At 42.3% G+C, this 24,475-nt stretch overlaps 1 protein-coding gene across 1 annotated transcript; it reads right to left on the reverse strand.

Annotated features, from left to right (window-relative positions):
• Window positions 1-7,013: 7,013 nt before the first annotated feature.
• On the reverse strand, window positions 7,014-24,062 carry mmp14a (matrix metallopeptidase 14a (membrane-inserted)). Its single transcript, XM_030076783.1, has 10 exons — window positions 23,583-24,062; window positions 13,676-13,824; window positions 13,193-13,315; window positions 12,480-12,787; window positions 11,963-12,124; window positions 11,414-11,553; window positions 10,527-10,665; window positions 10,202-10,352; window positions 9,321-9,436; window positions 7,014-7,432 (listed from the first exon to the last, which is right to left on the reverse strand). Exons 1-10 carry the CDS (start codon window positions 23,661-23,663, stop codon window positions 7,113-7,115), a joined length of 1,689 nt encoding a protein of 562 aa, XP_029932643.1. The 5' UTR covers window positions 23,664-24,062; the 3' UTR covers window positions 7,014-7,112.
• Between the last annotated feature and the right edge of the window lie 413 nt (window positions 24,063-24,475).

The raw sequence follows: 24,475 nt of genomic DNA on the forward strand, positions 1-24,475 counted from the left end.
ACGCCAAAGCAGACTGAAGTCGGTCAAAAATAAGGAGGGGAAAATGTAAAGAAAAAGGGGGGCCAGAAAGTGTTGGTGAGCTTACAGTAGAAAAGTAAATTGTGCCATAATGTAGGTTACCCAAACAAAGTCTCAGGTTGAATTGCAAGCAGCTGGCTTGGCCACTTCCTGCCTGGCATGGAGAAGGAGTGCTGAGCCTGATGGTTGTTCCTGAACCACCCAGCCAGACTGTACGGGTTCAGCATTAAAATGGCTGACAGAGAGAGAGAGAGAGAGAGAGAGAAGGAGAGAGGGGGAAAGAAAGTCAGAAGCACAATGGAAACTAACATGGCTGCCAGAGGTCCCATCATTTATCCTCACTCGTCTTCGTGACCTACAAGACGAGATGGAGAGCAAGTGCTTGGCAGACACATTTGGCATTTGTTTGTATCTCTAGCCAGACATTTATATTACCACATGAAATGGCAAACAGCGAGTGAAAAAATATTTTGTCCCAGGTTTCTCACTTGGCCTGTGTTTGTGCGATTTTCCCCTCCTTGCTTATTCTTTATTGGTGCTATTTTAAAATGCCTTTTAAACACATTTGTCTTGTCTGACTGTTCCTCTGGGTGTCTGTCTGTCACAACGAATGCAGCTCGAGCTGTAACCAAACATCAACCCCTTAAACGCAGATTTTCCCTTCAAATAGTTTCACTGAAGCTCCATCAAACTGATACTGAGTGAAATATTCAAACTCAAGGTGCCGTCACATCAAATAGAAAATATCTAGATGTCTCATGCATCATTTTATACACATTTCCCTGTAATTCAACAGCACATGTTTGGTATCTTTGGACACTTTGGGATCTCAGCTACAATTTAAAGTAAAGTTCTGTGGATTTGAATAAACCTGCAGCCACGCAGCGATGACAAAACCACTGATGGAGCCGGCAGAGTTGAGGAGGTTAATAGAAATGTGGGGCAGAAGTGTTTTGTTCTACTGTGTCACTCACTCGCCCAACTCAAAGTGCAGGTCAGGGACATTATATGGGCTCTGGTGCCGCTCAGTTCACCATGCCACTGCTGAACAGCAAACAAATGACAGTTTCCCATGCGGTCCAGCAGCGTCCCCGTGTCCCTGTGCTCATCACACATTCCTTCCCTCATCGCTTGATCATCTGATGTGAAATTTTAGACCAAAATGTGAAGCGCTGCAAAGGAAATATGTCTAGGGAGATGAATGAGTTGAAATAGTTTTGTTGCACGGGAGAGATCCGCCGAGACAAATCGAAATACCAGGTGACAGGGAGGGAGAGAGAGAGAGAGAGAGAGAGAGAGAGGCCACAAATGAAGAGTGGATGAACAGATGTGAGCAGAAAAATAAAATAAAGAGGAGAGGAGTGATGGAAAGAGGTCAGGGCAGTGTACAGTAGATCCATACAAGTGAAGCAGATTCTTTGAAAATTGAATGTAAAAAAAAACAAACATTGTGCATGATGTTTAATATCCAATCAGGTTGGATTGGACTTTATTGGATTGGTTCAAAAATGTCCAAGAAACAGTTTAAATTCAGTTTTACCTCCCAAAGTCTTGTGCAGACAACATTACAAGCATTTCGGAGTCATGAAAAAGAAAGCAAAACGAACAAAAGCTGTTCAACTAACATCATAAAGGCACGCAAGACCATAAAAACTAATAACATAACAATATCGGATCTTTTCATGAAATAAAATCATTATTGAATACTGATGTGACACTTATGGTGTTTTTACACTGCATCATGGGAGTCGAGGACCTTTTCATTTGCACTTTAGTCGCTTTTCAATTCACCGTTACACCGACAGTGCAGGTGAAGGGTTAAAAAGTAGTGGGAGAAGGGAGAGCACGAGGGAAGGAGACGAGGAGAGGAAAGAGCGGAGAACGAAAGAAAGAGCAAAAACAGACCAGGCAGAGATACTTGTGGTGAGGGGAGGAGCGCTGCGAGACTGAAGCCTCATAAAAAGAACAATTTTGCAGTGGGTGAGGAAATAAGAGGGAGGGAGGCTGCTTGCAAAAGGATTTTTGCTCAGAAACAGTGAAGGGGGGAAAAAATCCCTCAAAACCTATAAAATAATTTCAGTTTTATTGCCCTGCTTGCTTCTCTCACCTCTCTCTCTCTCTCTCTCTCTCTCTCTCTCTCTCTCTCTCTCTCTGTTTCTTATTTTCTCTCTTAATCAGGTCACAATCTTTCCACTGCATTGAAAAGTGCAGCTTTATTTTTCTCGAATGCACATGACAATAAACTTCAGCTTGAGCTTGAACCTCAACACAAACACACACACACACACACACACACACAGACGCGCACGTGCACACACACACATATACAGACTCCAGCTGGGCTTGGCCGGGCGGCTCAGATGTTTCAGGAATACCAGATGCCGCTGGGAGCGCTCGGCTGGAGAGCAGTTTCTCTGAAAAATGTGACCATTCCATCATTGTTTCCACCTCGTTCCTGGACACAGGGCCGCTGGCTCGGCGTCCAAAACAGCCCCGGTGCATAACTCCATCCAGACGGCTCCATCTGCCGCTTTCCAGCAACCGAGGACGGTGGAAGCCTCGGCGGGCGAGCTGTACGTGTAAATGTTGACAGTTCAGATCTGAACCGTGACTCTCGCCACATGTCTCTCTCTCTCTCTCTCTTCCATCCCAGTCGATGCAGAATTCATCTTTTTTTACTTGCCTCCTCCACATTGAGGTCAGAGGTCAGGGCTGGCTCATAGTGATTTACTGTCTGAAAGATTTTTTTTTGGCATTTCACCTTTATTTTTTATTTTTTTACATATAGAGAGAGGGGATGACATGCTTGGATTTGAAGCCAGAACTCAGCCATAACAAGCGGTAGGTGCTCTTATCCAGTGAGCTACCGGGGCGCCCTTGCTGTTTGCTGTCTTGCTCAAAGGCACTTTAGCAGTTTGGATGTTTGCCCAAATTGCACTAATTCCTGAGTGTGAGTGTCTTTATCTGCTGGATCCTGTCCCATGCGCCTCACACAGAAGGGTAAATAACACAACGGAGACTTTATGGATTTGGCAAAACCCAAAACCGACTATGTCCCGTTGTTTTCTCATCCCTGCACAGGAGGAGGAAAATGATGTGTCTGTCTTTTGTAGTCTAGAGAAGATTCAGGAGGCCTCTTAATCACCCTGCTCACATTTGTGAGGGAGAATAAAATGCACACAGAAATCCTCTATTATTTTATTGCCTTACCTTGTGGTTCTGCTGTAACTTCAGAAGCATGAACAGAGGGGTAATTCTGAAGCTAAACAGAAGTTTTGCTAATTAAAGTTTTGGAAAAGGCAACGGTGACCTCATTTCCCATCCTTTCCTGGTCTTGGTGAGAGTCTTTCTCTTATTCTTACCATGAGAATTGTCATTACAAGCTTGTGAAACTGAGAGTAAGAGTCTCTGCTCCGAGGCAAAAGCTAAGAAGAAGTTTAATTCCTCCCTGAAGTGGTAAGTGTCAGTGAGGTGTGGCAGTGAGGATATTACTTGTATGGGCTTGTATTATTAAAATGTCAGGCCAGGGTATGCAGGGTTGGGTGCATATAATAATCAGCCGTATGCACCATTTTCATACTTACTTCATTCCTTCGCCCTCGGCTAACCGAAGCCCTGGATCACAGTGAGTCCAGGCTTTAGGATTCACACTTGAAAATCAACGCCCAGGGTTAAAAACATCAGAACGCTGGTGTCAAAGTTTTGATTGGACAACAAACTCTCTACTGCTTTTCTTCCGGCCTCGATTCACACGGAAGACCCAGACTTTTTGTGTGTAACCCCACAAAAATTGAGATAACTTCACTTCAGAGTACGGCCGCACACACTGCCCCTGAAGTGGGTTAGCACCAACACCTGGCCTTCTGACCTCGGCATTTTCCCAGATCACAACATAGTGCCAACCACAGCCACAGGGACTTGGGCCAGTGGCCACAGCTGTCTGTCCATGCACATATATGGACAGAATGTAAACACTGGACGTTTTTGTTGTTGTATTTATGGAGCGGATGATAGCCCGGGGTACAAGTGTGAATGTGGTAACACTTTACAATAAGAGTACAACAATTAATGTTACTTAACGCCATAATGGTTAATTAACGGTTAGTTAATGATTATTATGGCATTTACTAATGTTAATAATATCTACAATAACCCTTAAATAACATATAAATTAATACCTTAGCATGAACAGCATTAGTAAATGATTCTTTGACACATTAGTTAACGGTTATTTAACTGTTACTTAATGTTTATTACGGCATTAATTAACGTTAATTGTTGTACTGTTATTGTAAAGTGTTACCGTGAATGTCAACCCAGGGGTAACCAGGGCTGCCCAGGGTTAATGAATGCTTATATGAACACATTATATGTAACTCTGAGCTATTGTTAGTCCAGGCTGAGGATAGTGTGGGCTTAAGGAGGTGCAGTGTGAAAAGACTGAAGTGAGGTTTAGGAATCTCAGGGCTAAGAGTGTGGATATCCCTTTTTTTTTTTTTTTTTTTTTTTTTTCAAATGTTTAAATTTGCACATTGAATACATCTTTGCACACTATTTTTTGCACATTGTGTACTTAGTCCTTTGATGTCATTTAAAAAAAAAAAAATCTTTTCATCTGTGGATACTGCTGGAAAATGTAAATTTCCTTCAGGATGAATGAAGTATCAATCTAATCTAATCTAATCTAAAAACTAATTAAATGCTTACAAGTCAACCTAAAGCCTGCCTGATTATAGGCTAAATCTAATCTATACATCATGGTAGGTTTACAGACTGCATGACAAATAAGGTTTGGATAATATTTGCAGGACGCCATTTTTTTCTCCCCCATGCATGCTGAGCTCATTGGAGTGGTCATTTTGGCTTGGTGCTTAAGGTTAGGATTAGGCATAAGTTGGTTATGGCTGAGATCGGTTACGTCATGACTTCCTAGGGGAAAAAAATCGCTCCCAGTACTACATATCCTGCCCTGCCCTTTTTAATAAAGCGGAATTACCATTAAAATGCTCTTCAAAAAAAGAAGACTACCTCAGCATTTATTGTGCCATATGTTCTCTTACCTAAAGGCATGGAAGAGCGAGCATGCAAGTGAGTGTAGAAAATAGTTTTATTCCACTTAAACCTAATGAAATACAAAAGTGAGAACAGGCAGAAAAAAAAATCTCATTCCGTTTTATTGATATCATCATTATAAATATCATTACCATTATCATTGTTATTAACTAAATCAATTCTTCTTCATTTTTGATTTGTGTAAAAAAAAAACCAAAAAAAAAAACAAAACAAAACATCAGAGCACCATCTAAATCGTAGTTCATAAATAGCATTGTTTGTAATTCTGTGTCAGCTACTGGGAAAAGCAGTGTGTTTCACAATAAAAATACAAAAAGAGAAACTCACATTAAATCCCTCTTGTACAGATCTAATTCACCACACACTGACTGTAAACTGGGATCCATTTCCATCACTGTCACGTTATGCCTCTGTCCAGCAGGACTCCAAGTGACAATGTACAACAGCAAAGAAAAAAAGAAAAAAAAAAGAAAAAAGGCATCATAACTTTACCAGGAGAACAACAATAACAATAATCATAGTTATAATAACAATAATTATCCATAACAACGATAATAATTAAAAACAAAAAAAAACAAAAAAACAAAAAAACAGAACAATTGCACCATATTGTTGGAAACTGTACCGCTTACTCAAACATTTGGACAAGCAGCTCTGCTCTCGTTAGCTGACTGGTAATGAATGGAACTGGAATGTTTGAAGACTGTCATTTGTGAGCTAAAACATCTCTTTTTATATATATATATTTATATATTTATATATTTTCCATCTGACTGCTTGCACTGAAAATAATAATAATAATAAAAAAAGTCTCTCCGTGTGAATCTGAGCGACTTGAGTTGCAGTTGACACCACGCAGGGCCATCCTCACTACGGGACGTTATGACAGGGGTGCAACTGAAGGACTGTGGGAAATAGCCAAAATGTACTCGCCTCGCCATCTTGCCAGCTGGCCATTATTTAATTTCGGCTTCATGTGGACAGTTTTGCACTATCCTGGTCTGGAAAAAAAAAAACATTAATCACAAGCTAGCAGGCTGGTAAAAAGTTCCATCACTTCATAATTGTACTATTAAGTCTACATCGATAGGCTAATACCTTGCATTAGGGTTGTGCTATTATATTAAAGTCTATCAAACAGATTAGTGCAGTCTCCGTTTGCAGCCGCTAACCAAGCACCTGTGAGGAGGCGTCGAGGCTCTGGCATTTAGGAGATCGGAAGGAATCCTCTTAGTGGTAGAAAAGGTAAAGAAATATGAGATATCCCACGGCTGAATTTCAAAAGTCTGTGAAAACACTGGGTTGAGGAGCAAAATAGAAATATGGGATTTTCAGAGCAAAAACTCGTGAGTAGAGTGATGGTGTTTTGCGGCAAAACTGATGAGGAACCAACAAAGCTTTGAATTTCAGAGCAAAAACACATTGAAACACAGAATTCAAAATGTAAAAAATAAAAAATAAAATGTTTGATGGGGGTCAATATCATCAATCAGACAGCAGTTCAGCTGGAGTCGTCCAGTTAGAGGAGAGGAGGGGTGTTTATGGATTGGTTTTACTTATTAGTGAAGGGAGAGAGGAGGGGCGGGACGTAACTGAATTGCAACAGATGGGTGTCAAGTCGAGTCTCTCTGTATAACTTCCTGTCTTTATGTGAGTGTGTGGGCATGTTCTCAATCTCCGAACACAGAGCAGTACATGTAAATAGTTAACATACAAATACACATTTTTTTTTTTCCTGATTCAGCTTCTAGTCCCTTTCTCTCTGTTGTGGCGCATACAAACCACCCAAACCCTGACACAGCAACATCCTCCCACTTCCACCCCCATTCCTTCTGGCATCTACTCATGCTCCTTCTCCAGTCTTTCTCCTCGTTTTTTTTTTTTTTTTTTTTGGCATTTCTTTCCCCTTTCCCCTCCCCATCTTTTAGTCCACTTTATCCGCTTCTCTCTCTCTCTCTCTCTCCCTCTCTCCGTCTCTTTCTGTCTCTCTGTGGCAGTCTGTCAATCACCCGTCCCTCGGTTTACACCTTGTCCAGCAGAGATCTCTGGCAGTAGAGGAGGCGTCGAGGCGTGCCGTACTTCCTGAAGAACAACAGCGCCCCCAGAGTGACCACCACCAGCACCAATAGGAGAATAGGGATCACCACGGCCACCGGGCCCACCCCGCCCTCCGATTCGTCCACCTCGATGATAATCACGTCCTCTTCCCTGCCCTTCTTGGGCTCCTCGCTTTCGCAGCCCATCCACTCGCTGAGCACGGACTTGGGGTAGCCGGACTCCACCTTCATGTACTGGTTGTTGAACTTCCAGTACTTGTTGGACTTGTAGAAGTAAGTGTAAGCTGGAGAGGAGGAGGAGAGCAAGGAGAGTGGAAGTTAGTCAAATCCTTTTTAAAGCCAATACCTGACTAAAAAATACAGTGACCTTATTGACCATTATTGATATGACAACAACAAGTTCATGTTTGGCCTCAAGTCAAAGTGAAACAATACACCCTCAGATATTTAAACACTGCAACATTGTAATTCTACTATTTTTCAACCAGGGCCTTATTTATCCACATTTTGGGGTCCAAATGACTGATAGTGACAGCATTTTTTGGAATTTGTCTCAAGCAAGATCATTCAAAATGGGCTGCACATGAAGAAGGTTTGCCTGTCCAATTACATCCAATAAAAAAATGTTTGTTTTGCTACTGACTGGCTCACATCTGACAACATTATGGAGAGGATTCCTGGGGAAAAAATGGGTATGACTGGCAAGCTGAAGCTCTTGTGGATTCAATTCAATTCAATTTTATTTATGTGTGATGATGTTAGCTCCCATAGTAACCATGTCATTGTAGAGAAATCATTTTTTCAAAAACCTGATGTCACTGTATAAAATGTGACCTCTAGGATAATCACAGCCTCATGAAACTTTACATCCACAAACTAGAGACCCAGGGCATTCAGAGGATATATGGCTTCACTAATATGTTGTCAATAAGAGAGACTTTCTGAGAAATTTCCAGTTCCAGTTTGATATGACATCAAAGTTTATCATGTCATATCAAAACACGAATTTATCAATTCTCAAGTGGTCAAAAATGGTCCAGTTTAGCTCCAGATCTGTGTAACAAATGGTATCAACTTGAAATTGTGGCAGCAACTTATGACACATAATAAAGCAATCACATGCTTCCACCATAATGCTCTAAATAAGTGAATAAAACTGCTTTAGTTGTGAATTAGTTGTTAACTGGTCATTTAGTTTCATATTGAGGCGTGTGCTTCCTAAAACGAGTGAAAAAAATGTGCCAGTGGGATGCGTTCCACTTGTTTTGAGAATTTTCCTGGGGAATCTCCTTCTTAAGACATCATTTAGTTTCATTTTCACTCTTACAATCTCTTTTGGCAACAGGTGTGAATATGCTGAAACAAGGCAGAGTGAGGTGGATCAGCCCACCAGGATAAAAAAAAAAAAAAAAAAAAAAGACACCCAGTGACTAGTGATGAAAACAAATGGTATTAATGACTTGCTAAGTAGATTTTTTTTTTGCAGTGCATATATTATCAGCCTGTGATGTTGCACTGTTATAATTTACTTTTTTGTTTAAACCCACTTTCCCTCATCCTTTCCCACAATGCCTTTTGACAACCCCGAGATCAGATGTGCACACTATGTTTTAGTCAAACTGGATTCTAGCTGCATTCAAAATCATCAAGAATAAGAAAATGGGCCAGAGAAAGGCAAAGTACATTGCTGACAGCTGTTTAACTATCTAAAGGTGCATTCAGTCCAAATTTAAAGTCTGTTTTCACGTCACAGACACACATGAATATGCCCATGAATTTTTGTTAAAACTGAAAAATCTCAACTGATTCGAATACGCAAATTATGCAAATTTCACGTTTGCGTCATTTGTGGGTCTTTGCATTGACTTTGTATGTAATTTCACTGCTTTAAAAAGTTGCTTCCAGTTTTTTTAGGACAGTTACTAACACACTGAGCAGGCGTCTTCAAAGTTACACAGATATGCATCCTTAAAAAACGAAAATCAATAAAGTAACCAATCACTATAGTAAAGTATACGGAGTAAACACATATAAAAATTGCACCCACAGATACAGAGAGTCACTGGCCAATCAGATCGCTTGGCTGAAACTGCTCACTGTATAAACACTAATAATGTACAAACGTGGAACTCGGACAGCCGAATGACGAGTTTCATAGAGACGAACACTTACATCCGTCTTCGCTCATGATGGCAGCTTTAACGTTGTCGGGGCTGCCGCTCCACACGCTGATGGGCTTGGGGTAATCTCTGTCCACGGTGCGAGTCTGCTCGTTGAAACGATAATATCTGCAAATGAAGGACATGACATTAAGGATGGAATAAAATAGGAAACAATCTTTGCCGGGTTCCACCCAGAATGTGAGCATTCCTACTTACACAACTGAGCTCTAACTGACTAAAATACCCATATAAAATACCTATAAAATACCTATAAAATACTCGATTTTCCCTCAGGGATCATAGTATATCAAGTATTTCTGATTCTGACTCTTGAAAGGTTGATGTAGCCACGATGTCGAGGATACAGCATGAGTCAGATGAATGAATGTTTATAGATAAGTATGCAGAGAATACAACAGGTTAGAACAGGCCTGTGCGACTGTACTATCACAAGAAGCATGAAAAAATGTTGTTTTGGCCAAAGAGTGAGATACAGTCGGTGCATGTTGCTGCAGGAGTGCAAAAATCCATTCACGTAGCACGTCACGCGAGTCGGTGAGCATCGCAATCTGTGGGATTCCCATTGTTTCACAAGAATACATGTCTCAACTTAGCTGGTAGGAAATGGGGTCAGGGGACAATAAAAATATAGGAAGTGTATGAGGAAGTAGTTAAGACATGTCTTTGGCCTCTGTGTTAAACTCCCGGTGATTAGTCATCGAGTCCCAAGAACTGCACTGGAACATTTTTTCATGCCGCTTATCTTCTCTTTCGAAACCAAGTCACTTTTTCCATAAGCACAACTTATCAGCAAAGCATTTAGCGGCATAATTGCACGCTGCATGTTTATAGGGGAGGGATGGCTAAATCCTGAAGAGAGGATGGACTCACTTGGTGCCTCTGAAGAAGTAAGTCTGTCCTGTCGGGGTGTAGAAGAGAGCAGCGTCAATCTTGTCTTTGGGTAGGCCGGTGCCAAGCTCGCTCAGGCGCTTGGGAGAGTCCTTCTCCATGCTGGACTCACTGAAGACCCAGTACCTGTCACCTGGACGGAGAAGGTCAAGAAGACGATGAATGGAAGGGAAAGATTACAGGCGATGAAGATGATGAGGGATCAGAGACTAAAGGTGAAAAGTAGTGGGAAGAAATGAGATGAAGACCAGTTGCTGTGACTGTAATGACGCTGCTGGTTACAGTATAATCTGGAAAAAGGGCCTACCCTTGAAGAAGATAAATTTCCCATCGTCCCTCTCATAGGCAGCATTGATATTTGAAGGCAGGCCCCTCCAGAAGTGACCGATGGGCATGGGGTAGCCGGGCAGCACCTTGTTGTTACGAACACGCCAAAGCCACTTGTCCTGCAAACACATAAAACAAGTTAGACTTTACTTGAGATGGGAACCCAAACTATGTCCCACTGTTGGGTTCCAAGATACAGATCATATAGATCATCATTTGCATGGACCCTGATATTCCACTCATAATCAGATATTAAAGTAATGATTGCGCCCTTTGCAAGCTGCCAACTAAGCAGCAGAATCTGGGCTAGGTATTTCTGGCCTAAATAAGAGCCAGCTAGTTTCAAGTTCAAGCACTTGTAGTTTTAGTCCCGAGATTGTCACCTAATTTGGCAACTGTTGGGTCAATCTGATGTCCTCACTTATGTGTTGACATATAAAAGGCAGGGTTTGTATGTTTAACTGGTATCGGTGTTGGTGCCAGACAGGTTCAAAGTGGAGAATTGTGCCTGAGATTTTATCCAAGACTGTTAGTCGATACAAAAACTCCAGTCCAAACAAAGCAAAATGTCTTGACTCTCTTAAGTTTTGACGCACAGAGGCCTGTATTTATCAAATGTTGGAGGTTATCATATCAGATATTTTGGGCCTCAAACTAATGGCCCAAGTCTGCGCTGGTCAATGAACGTCATGGACTGGACTGGATACTCAAGTTTTGTATTTGGTATCAAAATCAGTCTTGAAAAAAATGGTATAAAGGCTTTCTTAACATAAATATAGGTCAGTTTTCCATGTCTGAGATAATCTTATAATCCCACATTTTATATTTGACTGCGAGGACCTTTGTCTCCTCATGTGTCGGATGTACCTTAAAAACGAACATCTCCCCTCTGAGGACAGCGATGGTGTCAAAGTGTCCCTCACAAATGTCCGGGCCGTGATCAGGCTTGTTGGGGTTGAAGGGCTTGGTGGGTCGTGGGGGAGGCGGGGGTGCCCCAGATTTGGTCCCTGTGGGAAAGAACGATTGAGAGAAATGAGAAACTCCCAAAGAAAAACCATAAGATGTCCAACACTGTCCATCTGTGCAACAAATCCAGTGCCGATATGATCCTATAAATTGGACACAACAGTTTCAGCACCTCAGGGAATCACAACCACAAGATAGAGATAGATAGATAGATAGATACTTTATTCATCCCGAAGGAAATTCACAGTTTTCAGCAGTATCCACAGATTACAAGATTAAATAAATAAAAAATAAAGAATAAAAGATGACACTAGAGATCTAAAGATCTAAGTACCCAATGTGCAAAAAACAATGTGCAAAAAAACGTGTGCATAGATGTATAAGGAGGTTTCATCACGATACCACTGCAAACATCTGTTCACCACAACCTTTAGAAAAAAAAACACCCACCGTAGATGGTCTGGATGCCTCTGCGGTCGTCGTCAGGGAGCTGGAAGTTTTCGGTCTCCATCCACTGGTAGAAAGGAGCCATGATGGCAGTGGGGTCGTTGGAGTGCTCCAGACCGAGAGCGTGACCCAGCTCGTGGACGGCCACCAGGAACACATCATTACCTGCAGAGAAAGAGGGATTAGACATGTTCGTTTAAACACTGGGAGAAAAACAGGGGGTTGAGCGTTAGAAAAGCGCAAGAGAGAGTGAAAGAGAGAGTAGGAGGAAAATTGCAGAGCCACAAGACAGACGGTCACAAAAGAAGAGTAAAAGCAGCCTGCAGACCAACGTCTAGACGCATCCTCAAGGTAAGAGTATAATTAGGAGAATTACGGGTTTCAAACAACATGATGAAAACACTCTAAGATGTTTTAAGTCTCTTCCAGTCCCTGTCGTACTCTTTTACTTCCAAACCGGACTTTTCTCTGTCTGTTTCCCTTCGCCACCCTTTCCCGTCTCCCATCTTCCTTCTCTTACCCCCCTGGTCGACGGTCCCGGTGGTCCAGGGTTCGGCGAGGTCAAAGTGAGTGTCGCCGCCGATGCCGTGGCCGGGGAAGTACGCGTGAGCGAGGAAGCCGCCCTCGCCATCGAACGGCGTGCTGTCGCCGTGGAAGCCCTCGGCGAAAGAGAGCATGATGTCCGCGAACTTGTCGACTTTGTCCCTGATGTGGCTGTAGGGGATTTCTCTGAAGGTGAGGGGGATCACGCTCTCCCACACCTTGAAGGCTTTCCGGATGGCCTCAAATGTGGCGCGCTCCCCAACTTTGGGGGTGTAGTTCTGTATGCTTTGGTGGAGAACAGAGACATGGGACTTTATTTTAGTCACATAAGAGATCAGGCAGAGGTAGATCAAGGCTTGTATTCAATCTTAAAACAAGTGTAACTATGTTGAAATAAGGGACAACTTCAATCAAGAAAAGTTTTGGGGGGAAAAGTGAATTATCTTAGAAAAATACTATTCAAGGCTTAAGATTAATATGTTCAATGTTTACGTAATTTGGGCTCTGTGGAAAGTTGGTTGTGGTTTTCACTGTTACTCAGTTAAAAGCGCACTTTATTTGCAAAAATGTCTGTGGTCACGAGTCTTTAATTTGCACAGTAAATCAGTTTCAAGTCATTTTCTTGTGGATTTCTCTGAATGAAACCAAAATATATGAAAATGTGTTGGCGTGCTGTGGGTGTTTCCTGACCTGAAGGTCACCTCAGCCTTGTCCCACTTCTGACCCTGGACGGCGTATCTCTTCTTCCTCAGGTTGCTCTTCACCTCCGAGCCAAACTTATCTGGGACGCCACACCGCGGCCGGCTCATCGCCCTGGCAACAGCAAAATCAAGTTCTCATTTCTCTGCTTTGTACAAGATGAACTGACGGACAGATTTTTGTTGCCTCCAGGTAATGGGACCGTTGCTTTCTTTGACTCTTGGCTCTTGCATCTCACCTCAGATCACATCATTTGCATGCAGGGCGGGTAACTTTTTTTAAATTCCCAAATACACCAGCCACTTTAACCATTTCAGTAGATATGCAGAAAGATCTATAAATCTGTAAATCTGCAAATATATTCTCAATAAATTCTTGATGTGCACAACATAATTTCCTGGTCTCTGATAACATAAATAACCTAAAGGCTGTGTGATTCTATTTGCATTTGATTGTCCAACAACAAGGACTCACTCTATTGTGTTGGAGTCTATGGAGCCGGTCACAGTCAGGCCGTAAAACCGCTGCATGGCTGCTATCGCCGTGGCGATGGACTTGGGCGAGCGGATGGCCTGAGCTCGGACATCACCTGGAGGCAGGTAGCCATACTGCTGCAGCCAAGCCTGGAGGAGACGGAGATTGAGGGAGGGGAAAGAAAAAAGAGGGAGATTTAGATTTGTTTGGACAAAACTTTGGTTAGCTGAGGATTTAACTCATAAGGAGCAAAGCAGACTTTGCTGTTGGGATTGAGAATAATCAAGTTTGCTTTTGGGCTATGCTCCATATCTACAGCTCTGCCCCAGACAGATTATAATTTAAGATTACATGATGTAAGGAGATGTATATAGTTGAGTTTCTAGCACTAAAGAAGCTGTAAACCTGCCTGAGAGATTTTTTACTGCTATTGGAGCATTTTTAGTGTCTCACAGTCTGGATGTTGTCACAGAGCTCGTTTCACTCGGCCAAGAAAAAGACTCGGAGGGAATCACTGCTGTCGGACCATGTTTACCCCAAAATCTGCCTTCCAAACCAACTCGTCCACCGTGCATGCAGAATGAGCAAAAACTACGATGCCACAGCTGAATAATGCATACTGTGTGAGCACAACCGTATAATTAAGTATTGTACAACGATAATAAATATTTAGACCGTTGTGTATGAGACTCTTCCCACATAAGATTTTCCCTTCTCTGAAAAATAGACAAAATTATAGACAGAACAAAATGACAACAAATTACAGTGTTTTTAAAGGATAGTTGGCGGGTAGCTGCCAAGTTGTGAACACTTTCACAGACTGCATCCACTATATTTCATATTGTGTTTTTTTTTTCCACAAATGGGCATATTGTGTGCACTATAGAGCGCTACATGTTCACATGAAGACCAGCAATAGCTTTCTGCTTTGTTTTTCACTTGCACCATAATAATGCCCCCCCCACCCTAATGGTTCTCGAGAGAAAAAAAAATGAATATTGAAAACAGGTGCCTGTCTGCAAAAATATAACGATGTTGCACTATAAATGACCAGGCATTTATTTGTATTTATTAGGAGTTTTATGGTACATCATTATCCACAGCTTTCTCTTAGAGGCTCTGCCCTGCCATAGTCAGGCCCGCCAGGATCAACACAAAAACCGACTGAAAACATCTTAGTCAAAGGTTTACCGTACTGGCGAGTCAACAAAAAGAAGGGATTGGCCACTTGTGTGAACCTGTGTGTGTATGTGTGTGTGTGTGTGTATGTGTGTGTGTGGGTGTAAGACCGCCTGCAGTCTACTTACAGCATCTGTTTGGACCTGTCTCTCTGTGCTCATATAGTTTCTATAGAAGAGATTGTTTGGTGGAAAAGGGAGATAAAGCAAGAGTGTACGTGCATATGTGTGTGTGTGTGTGTGTGTGTGTGTGTGTGTGCGTGCATGTGTGTCTCTGTGCATGTGTTTATAGGAATTTACTACTGAACGCTGGCAAAAACCAATGCCAAGTTGACACTGGACCAAAACAGTGTTGTCTTCTCAAATACACAAACCCTCCCATACCGCAGCCAGCACAAACACACACACACACACACACACACAGACACACACTCTCTCTTTACAACAGCTCAAAACAGATCAAACTGATAAAACAACAAGGCAGTGCACAGTTTTTACAAATGAGGCAGGAAAGCCTGTCAAAACTATTCTTTTTCCCGTTGTCAGTGACATCGGTCGCTTTATGAACTCTTAAAAAGCAACATCAAAAACCCCTGCGCTTGTGCTGTGTGCATTTGAGGAATGTTTGTTGTGGGGTAGACGAGAGAAGAACTGAAAGCCAAGTAAAATGCAGAAACTGTAAAAACACTGATGTCATTTAAGTCGCGATGACCCGGGAGGCTGTCTAGACCGTCACGGCCAAAAACAACCTGCGGTCACGAGTGGAAAAAGCAACATTTTCAACATAATGTGCGTTTCCTCGAAGCTTGATGTGAAGATCTCCCTGTTGCTGTCAGTGTCTCTCAGTCTCTGTCTTTGTTTCTCTTTCTTTCTTTCTTTCTCTCAGGACAGCTCAAGCTCAAGCCTGCTGCCCTCATGCCAACCAAAAACCACCAGTATTTATCTTCAGCCATGAAAGGCCAGCCTATTCTTTCCACTGCCTGGTTCTGGTGGTCTGAGAGTGGACTGACACAGCCCGGAGAAATTTACATTACCTCGGAGATCTGTCTAGTCTATCTGAATTCAAAGTGGCATCAGACATATTTTGTCCATATCCCCCCTTGTCACTGATCCAACTCGCTATTCAAAAGCCAAACACGACTCCATGTGCTTCCACATATGTGCGTGCGTTTGTGAACACAGAGAGCCAGCACGTCTCCATCTCCACCGCAAATTAAGCTGGTGGAATTACCCAGAATTCCTTCTCGAGCATCTTCTAAACCTCAGACATCTCTCTGTTGTTCCATCGCTGGCTCTGTGCTTTTTTCCCCTCAACGCCTCGATTTCCTCGCGCAAAACTCCCAAGTCCTCCGACGAGTCGCGGGGGGAAGAAGAGAAAGAAAGGCAGAGATGGATGTGCAATACCTACACTGCAAAACATATCCATCTAGTCTTATATTCAGACTTAAAATCTTGTTTTTATTCAAACAAGTGAAAAAAAAATCTACCAATGAGATGAGATAATCCCATTCATTTGCAATACAGGTTCTTTTGTGTCGAGGAACAAGTATAAATGTGTTGAAACAAGGCAGATCAACCCATTATGGTCAAGAAAATGCTGGAAACTCGGTTAGTAGCATTGGGAACAAGTGAGATTATCTGATTATTATTATTATTATTATTATTATTTAGCACTGTGGCCATGTATTGCCTAGGCAAACACAGCTACAAGGCATTTGGTTGGTGGGGTGGCGAGGAAACAAGGGTCACTTGTGATGACCTGAAAACAGGCACCTTATTCTGCCCTCTCTCCATCAGTGCCTTTTTCCTTCAGTCACAACTTCTACAACATCAATTTGGATTAGAGCATTCACACAACCACTCGGTTTAATTTGTCCCTAAACTCTTGCCATCCGTCTGTCTCTAGCTCCAAGCAAACTTCTTCTCTCTCTCTCTCTCTCTCTCTCTCTCGCCCACCACCCGGTTTCTCCCTCTCTCTCTTTCTGACTGCTGCTAGTGTGTCCTGTGGCTCCAGTGCGGTGACGCGTCTGGTTCTATAAAAACACTCTCCGCTCCGTTGGATGAAAAGTTTCCCCCCACACCGTCAAGACTCTCCTCCCTCACTGCTCCTCAAACCCCCCCGCCCCCCCTCCCTTCCCCACCTCCCCTGGTCAGGACGCCAGATATCCCAACATGCACCTCTCCCCTGGAACTCCCGGCAGCCACAATCAAAGGTTCTATTTATTGCGACTTGTACATGGCCGGTATTGTCGGCCTCAGTGCAGCCAGGTAGCGAGCTGCAGAGCCATGTGTGGTCAAAGGGGGCTGGCTGCTGTTTTAGTAAACACACCGCTGGGTCTGTGCAGTGTGTGTGTATGTGTGTGTGTGTGGAGTGACGTGTGGTCTGCAGGTATAATGCACAGACACAGAGACATAGCCAGCGTGATGTAAATGTGATGGGAGAGGTCAGTTCGTGCACGTGGATGAGATCGGTAGCAGGAGGAAGGGATACTGTGACCCCACTGTGACCTTCTACACGGTATCAGCGACTCAGGGTGTGCATCTGCTGCTGAACATCACCGTTTACTAGTTTGCAACTTGAGTCTATAAAGTACAATTCAAGTCAACAGTTTGATTCAGTACTTCAAATTACTTTCAAAAACTTGTCAAAATGTTATATCCATTAATCAGCGTGCAGTAATGTAAGGTTGTCTTTTTCTTCTCACGTGTGAAAAAAATCTGACAACAGAATGACTTTAACATTATCCAATGAAAAATAAAAGTATTCTGTTGGATCACCATCATGTTAGGTCTTTTTTTAACTCCCTAAACTCTGATTTTCCCTTAAATTTCCCCTTAACTAACTTCAAAATTTGATTCTCTCACCCTCCCCTCCATGCCATTGCTTTATGGCAGCATCATTACATCAGGTAGAAAATATCTAGATGTCTTGTGCATCATTTTATACACATTTCCCTGTAATTCAGCAGGGCATATTTGGTATTTTTGGAAACCTTGAGATCTCCACTAGGATGTAAGAATTGTAAATGAATCAAATCAATGGATTTCATATTGATTCTGGCCAAAGTAAGAGTGATTACTTCTATTTATTTATTGTAGCACAGCAATTAGTTGAATCTGCATAATTTATAATTGATGCATCAATGCAATGAATGAATTACAGCTTTATAGTGACTAGAGTAAATACCCAAAGACAGAGGTGTGTATACTATCTATATGCAGACAGTGCCTCCAAAACATCCCTGCATATGACTTCCTGCAAAATCCATTATCTCTGTGCATTTCCAGCAAAAACAACAACATAAATCGTGAATGCTAAACACTTTGTTCCTTAGGTTGCTCAGTTTGCTCTATCTAGTGAGCAGTGAAGGATGTGGTCATGATGCTGGGTGACATACGAGATGTCGTGCCAACTTCCCTTCACCCATCACAAGACACGCAAGTGGCACCTACAGTCGTGCATGACTACTACTCACACTATCATAACGACGAACTGAATGCAGTCATGAGCTTTTTTTTCCTGGCTGCACAATAAAAAAAAAAAAAAAAAAACAACAACCACAAGTTCCTGTAACAGCTATAAACAAACTAAACAAAAATTCCCTGTCTAATTATACCCATTGTGGTAAGAAGCAAAGAATGATGATATTTCCATAGGAAGTGAGACTGTTATTGAAATAGTAAATTCTGTAATGATAAACTAAATGTCTGCCCACACACTGCAAAGTGGTTTGGGTTTCTCTTTACATTGATAAAGTAGTTTAAAAGTTAGCTTACGCCAATAAAGCCCAAAAATGAGCATACACAGCGAAAATACTGATCTTAACAAAGTCACTTGGCTTCATTCAGTGTTAAAAACTTGTTTTTCCTCAGATAAGATTAAAAAAAAAACTGCCGGTGGGATGAGATAATCCCACTTATTCTCAGAATTTTCTTGAATCAAGTGTCATTTTCTTGATAACCAGTGGGCTGATCTGCCCTATTCTGCCTTGCGTTGACGTATTTATACTTATTCCCAGAAAAATTACTGAAACAAGTGAAGCTGCATTGGAAACAAGCAGAATTATCTCATCCCACATGGTGGATTTTTTTTCACTTGTTCAAAGAAAAACGAGATTACAACGCTGAATATGAGGCTTGTTAAACTGGAGGGCTTTTTTTTAATTGTAGGGATAAAGCTGTGCATACTGTAAAGGCACAGTAACTGGGCTTAATTTGCTTAAGTTTGTAGTGCACACGTATTGAGCCATGCACACAGCTGGTGGTGCAGTAATGCGCCTGTTAAACAACACGCCAAAGTATTCTATACCGCCGTATCGAAACTGTGCAGCCAAGTGTCAAGATACTGGAAAGCAGACATTCTTCAAGCTGCCTGCTGGAAAACTCCACAGCCTTACACAGAGAATCTGGTTTCCTTTAGCCAAAGAAATTAGTGGGATTTTTTTTTCTTGTCTCTCTGCTTTAAAAGCTCACCAAGGACTGAGGGAAGGAACGCACAGATAGAGGGAGAAGGGAAGGAGAAGGCATAAAGGATCTCTTAAGTGTGGAACAACTCAGAAAAGTGGGTGAGGGAGAGGTAAAGCCATTAGAAGGACGAGTGGTAAAAGAGAAGTGGGGAGAGAGAGAGAGAGGGGATAGGAGTACAGCTGAATTTAAATTTGAGGGAGACGGACTGAGTCAGTTGTTCCTCTCGGCCCGTGCCAACGGAAAAAACAGAGAATTCTGGTCATGAGTGACTTTGAATCTCACATCGCCCTCGCTTTTTGGCGTCTCTGGCCCAGTTAGCACTTGCACCAGCGCCATGCAATATATTACACATCCACAGGGTCAAACAGGTCTAATGGCGTCTATAAGGGACACTACGCTGCAGGGGATACAGGGCTCTACCTGTACTCTGCACTGATGATGCTTCCAGCAGCCACACAGATTTGATATTGTGAATGCACTGCAAAACTTCATCTTTAACAAGTTATTTAGTCTCATTTTCAGGTTAAAAAAAATCTGCCGGTGGGATGAGATAATCCCATTCAAGAAAATTACTGAAAAAAGGTGATTAGCATTAAGAACAAGTGGGATTATCTCATCCCACTGGCATATTTTTTTCTCTTTTGAAGTAAAAACAGATTTTAACACTGAATATGAAGCTAAACGACTTGTTATGCTGGAGATCCACTTAAGAAAGGGCTTAATATACAATAACACAATGTTAATACTACAATACTTCTATGCTAGGAACATGCTATTCGCAAAAATTTGGGCTGTTTCATTACTCAGGATATATTTAAGTGCTCTGGCCCAGATTTGGAATCAGCACTGCCTGCCTTCAAGTCTCGCCAAACCCAAACAGCTGAGCTCTGGGACCAAAAATAGTGGCAAAAAATGCATAAGATATGAATCTATCATGGGCTAAGGCGCACGATTCTAAGCTCATTCACATCGTGGTGGAAACTTTCCCTCTTTGATGTCCTCTGTTATGCCAAGGTGGGCCATTTTGGGGCCTGGAGCGCAGATAAGCACACTCTCTCCCCTTGAAGTCCATGAGTTTACCATTAAGGCCAATCCAGCTGATTATTTTGACATTTCTTAAATGACAAGCGCGGCCTGTCAAAACAGCGTGCGCCAGGTCTTGAGCAAGAGGGTTCCAGCACGCTTTGATGCTACAACAACAGCCTCTCTCGTCTAGATCCAGGGAATTGAACCCATGTGTGTTTTGACCTTATCTATATCCGTCTGCTGTGATCACGGGACACGAGGCTCCAGATGGTGACTGTTAACCATCTCGCCGAAAGCTTTTTCAGCATGATACGGTGAGATCCTGTAGGTGACCCACTTGTTTTCACTGCTGCCCACTTCCTCCACTTACATGTCCACCCAGGCATTTTATTCAAAAAAGGGTTAGACCAGGCAAAAACGGTGAGTCAAAACAGATGTCGGAGAGAGTAAAGGTGAAGTGTAGCGGGTGGTTTTCCCCGCTCCATTTCAGCAGAAACAGCATCATTTTTATAGAAATTAGGAAATCTTTCTCGGCTGGTGGAGCTTCTCTGCTCAGAATAGATTGTGAGTGGGTCTAGCCTGTCAAGTGGCACAAGACCGCATCTACCACAAAAGTCCTCCAGCTTCAGTTTCTCTGTCTGGCTGACTCAACCCCACAGGTGGAACCTAACTGAGTACTTTTACTCGAGTACTGTAATTAAGTTGCTTTGCTTGAGTATTACCACTTTGTGAGACTCCATGCCTCTGCCCCACGACCTTTCAGAGGAGATTGTTGTTGTTAACTTCAAAATGCTTCTTACAGGTCAATGCATCAAGAATTTAATACATTCATTACAATGCCTACCCTTCACAATTTATTGATGTTTTTATGCTTTTGTGGTGCATTTACATTTACAAGTGACATTTTGATTTTACTTGTAGTGCAGTATTTTTTCATTGTGGTGTCTTTTACTAGAGTAAAGTATTTGCATAGTTCTCCCATGGTTGTTAATCCCTTGGATCTTTATGCACAGGACCTCAGTCGCATTAATTATACGTTTATGCCTCTAAATTCTTTTTAGAGCACTTTTCTTTCGCTCTCTGTTTACTCTTGTCTTTGCACCAGAGTTAATGTCTTTGTGAGAGCCCTCCTTTCTTTTTTTTCCCCCAGTTTAGTCTACTTTATGTTGATCATAGGTTGCAGATTCTGCTCTCAGGTGATGTAATCCAGAACCCATAATTACCACTAATCCTCTTTCTGCATCAGGACTGACTGCTGTGTCTGACTCTCCGAGCACCACAGCACCATCTAATATGGATAAAATGGGTCCATCGTTGTGTACACAGTGACACAACCCGCGCTGCGAGACAGGGGATCTGGATGAAACCTTTACTTATCATTTCATGCGTCTTACGTAGTGTTGCTTATTGCACGACTACATCTTGCTATCCAACGGCGTCACATCAACTAAACAGGACATGACTGCAAACAGACATGTTTTTCTCACTGTGTTTACAGGCATTCATAACCCTGCTGGTCTGTCCCCCAGGGGGCCGACCGCCTGTGGCCTCTTAAACCGCCCCCCCGCCTCCCCCCTCTGTCTCAGGAGGAGGCTCTGAGTGATCCACCATGTCTGGCTTGACTCACACGCCAGCTGCTTGTGGTCAGTGACTAAGGTCCTCCTTCGTTCCTGCATGCATCCTGTCGACTGGCTACGTATATCTTCACCTTCTTAACAAATCATTTAGTCTCATGTCCAGTGTTAAAATCTTCAAAGAAGTGGAAAAATCTGCCAGTGGGATGAAAAAAATCCCCAATGCAGTTTCACTTGTTTCAGGATTTTTTGCGGAAACAAGTATAAATGTTGAAACAAGGCAGAATCAGGCAGCTCACTGGGATCAAGAAAATTAGGCTTGATTCAAGACATTTCTGTAAACTAGTTGACTAGTGTTGGACAAAAGTGGGACTAGGCCTGTCTCATCTACATTTTTTTTTACCTTGTTTGAAGAAGATTTTAACACCAAAATCGGGCTAAATGACGTGGGAAGATTGATTTTTTTGCAGTGTATGCTGGTTTTTGGCCTGTATCAGTGTTTATCAGTATAAAAATGGAGATTTTTGCAGTGCAATTAGTGGTGCATCCTGTTTCTCCATCTTTTATCTGGAGTCCAGGACTATCCCTGTGGCAGCCCTCTGTGGCAGCACTGTGTATGCTCAGATCAAACACCCTTCATTTGTCCATTGCAATTATGCCCACTGGTTATTATCGATGTTATCAACATGGTACCAGGAATGTTTAGGGATGTTGGAATACCTACAAAGCTAATGTGAAATGAGCCAAGACCGGAGGCGCCTGGTGTGTGCAAACCTAATCATTTTCAGAGCTGCGAGGCCACCGGTGACAAAATAGGTTGTTTAAGTGACGGCTAGACTGCAGTTTAGTGTCTGCAGGCCTGATGCCTGTGGCCCCGTGTCCCAGACAAGAGCCCTCGTGTCCAGCTTGTTGTAATACACACCAGCTGCCTCCCCCTGCTTCCCTGCCTGATGTCTGCCCAGTCTACCCAGGCAGATGAAAACCATTAACCCCCTCCCCTATAACACCACCACCAGCAGCAGCACTACTACTACCCCCATTTTCTCAGAACAAAGCAGCTCAGCTGAGTTGTGCTTTCAGAACTGTGCTCTGCCCCCGGCTGGATCCCACTCCCTCTCCCTTCTCAAGCCCCTCAGTTTGGATTCAAGACATTTTTCTCTGGCTGCAGTGTCATCTCCTGTTACAGTTTCTATTCACATGCTCTGTTTTTTCATCAGTCCATGCTATAGAAAAACAGAGAGCACTGGGAAGAGAGAAAATAAACATGCAGGGCACTAAATAACTCCCTGGTATGACGATGATGAGATTTTCCAATCCCTTCCACAAAAACTACAGCTTACTTTAGAAAGCAAAGATATTCTAATATGTAAATACCCCAACAAAAGCACACAATCAGCTAATATTGTAGACCTATTAGAATTCAATAATATGTGATAAGGTCACTAAAAGCTCTCTGAAAGGACTTTGCAGTGATTTTTGTTAGGGTCACCACTGAGAAAAACAGAAAAATGCAGAATACAGACAGAAGTGTGTATGGAAAACACAAATTGTCCAACCACAGAGTGACAAAATGCATACCTAGGCATGACAACATGATAAATATAATAATCCGCATGCACTATGTACAATAATAAGCCTAACTATGATTTTAATGACACTTACCTCGGCTTTTAATACGTTTGCAGTTGCGCAGGTAACGCCAAAGTAGAGAGCACAGGCCAGCGTGAGAAGCTGGGGCAGCATTTTTATTTCTGCAAAAAAAAAAAAAAAGAAAAGAAAAAAAAAGTAATACTAATTCTCTACAGATGTCCCGCCGTCCTACACGACAACATAAAAAGCGATGAGAGAAAACGAACAAAAAAATGATGCAATTCCGCTTGGTATTATTTTTTTTTTTATGGAAATATAGTGTGCCAAAAACTTTGTTGCCTCCACATGGACACTTTTTGCGCACAGGTCGGTGTTCTGCACAGAAAAAAACTCCCTTATAAATAAAAAAAGAAAAAGAAAAAGAGCGATCAAAGTACAAGAAAGTATCGGATATCAGCTGTGACAAAATCTCTGCGCTCGCAAAGCTTCATAGTTTGGCTTCTTTTGTCGGCTCAAGATTGTCTTATGTTGATAGCACAATCTGTGTGGTGTGGACGTGGTCAGAGAGCGAGAGAGCGAGAGAGAGAGGTGGGGGGGGGGGGGGGGGAGAGAGAGAGAGAGAGAGAGAGAGAGGTCCTCCTCCAGATGTTTCATGTTTCATTCTCCCATTTCCCAGGCTTATTGATTTATTATTGTTTATAGCCTAGTACAGCAGATCACGATTGGAAAAAAAAGCTTTCCTCAAGAGAAACTAAACGTATTATTCTTATTCTTATTCTTAGATTCTTAGTCTTATTCTTATTCTTAGTCTTATTCTTAGTTTCCTTGTTCAAGTACTATATTATATTGCTCCATTCAAAGACACTGTGCCTTAGTTTTTTCCATGGTTGCCTGCATCACCAATTGATTTAACATCAAGCGAGATTTCCAGGATGTTGTCTCCAAATATTTTATTATTAGGGTCC

Source organism: Myripristis murdjan, chromosome 18 (assembly GCF_902150065.1).
Source record: "Myripristis murdjan chromosome 18, fMyrMur1.1, whole genome shotgun sequence".
Classification (NCBI taxonomy): Eukaryota; Metazoa; Chordata; class Actinopteri; order Holocentriformes; family Holocentridae; genus Myripristis; species Myripristis murdjan.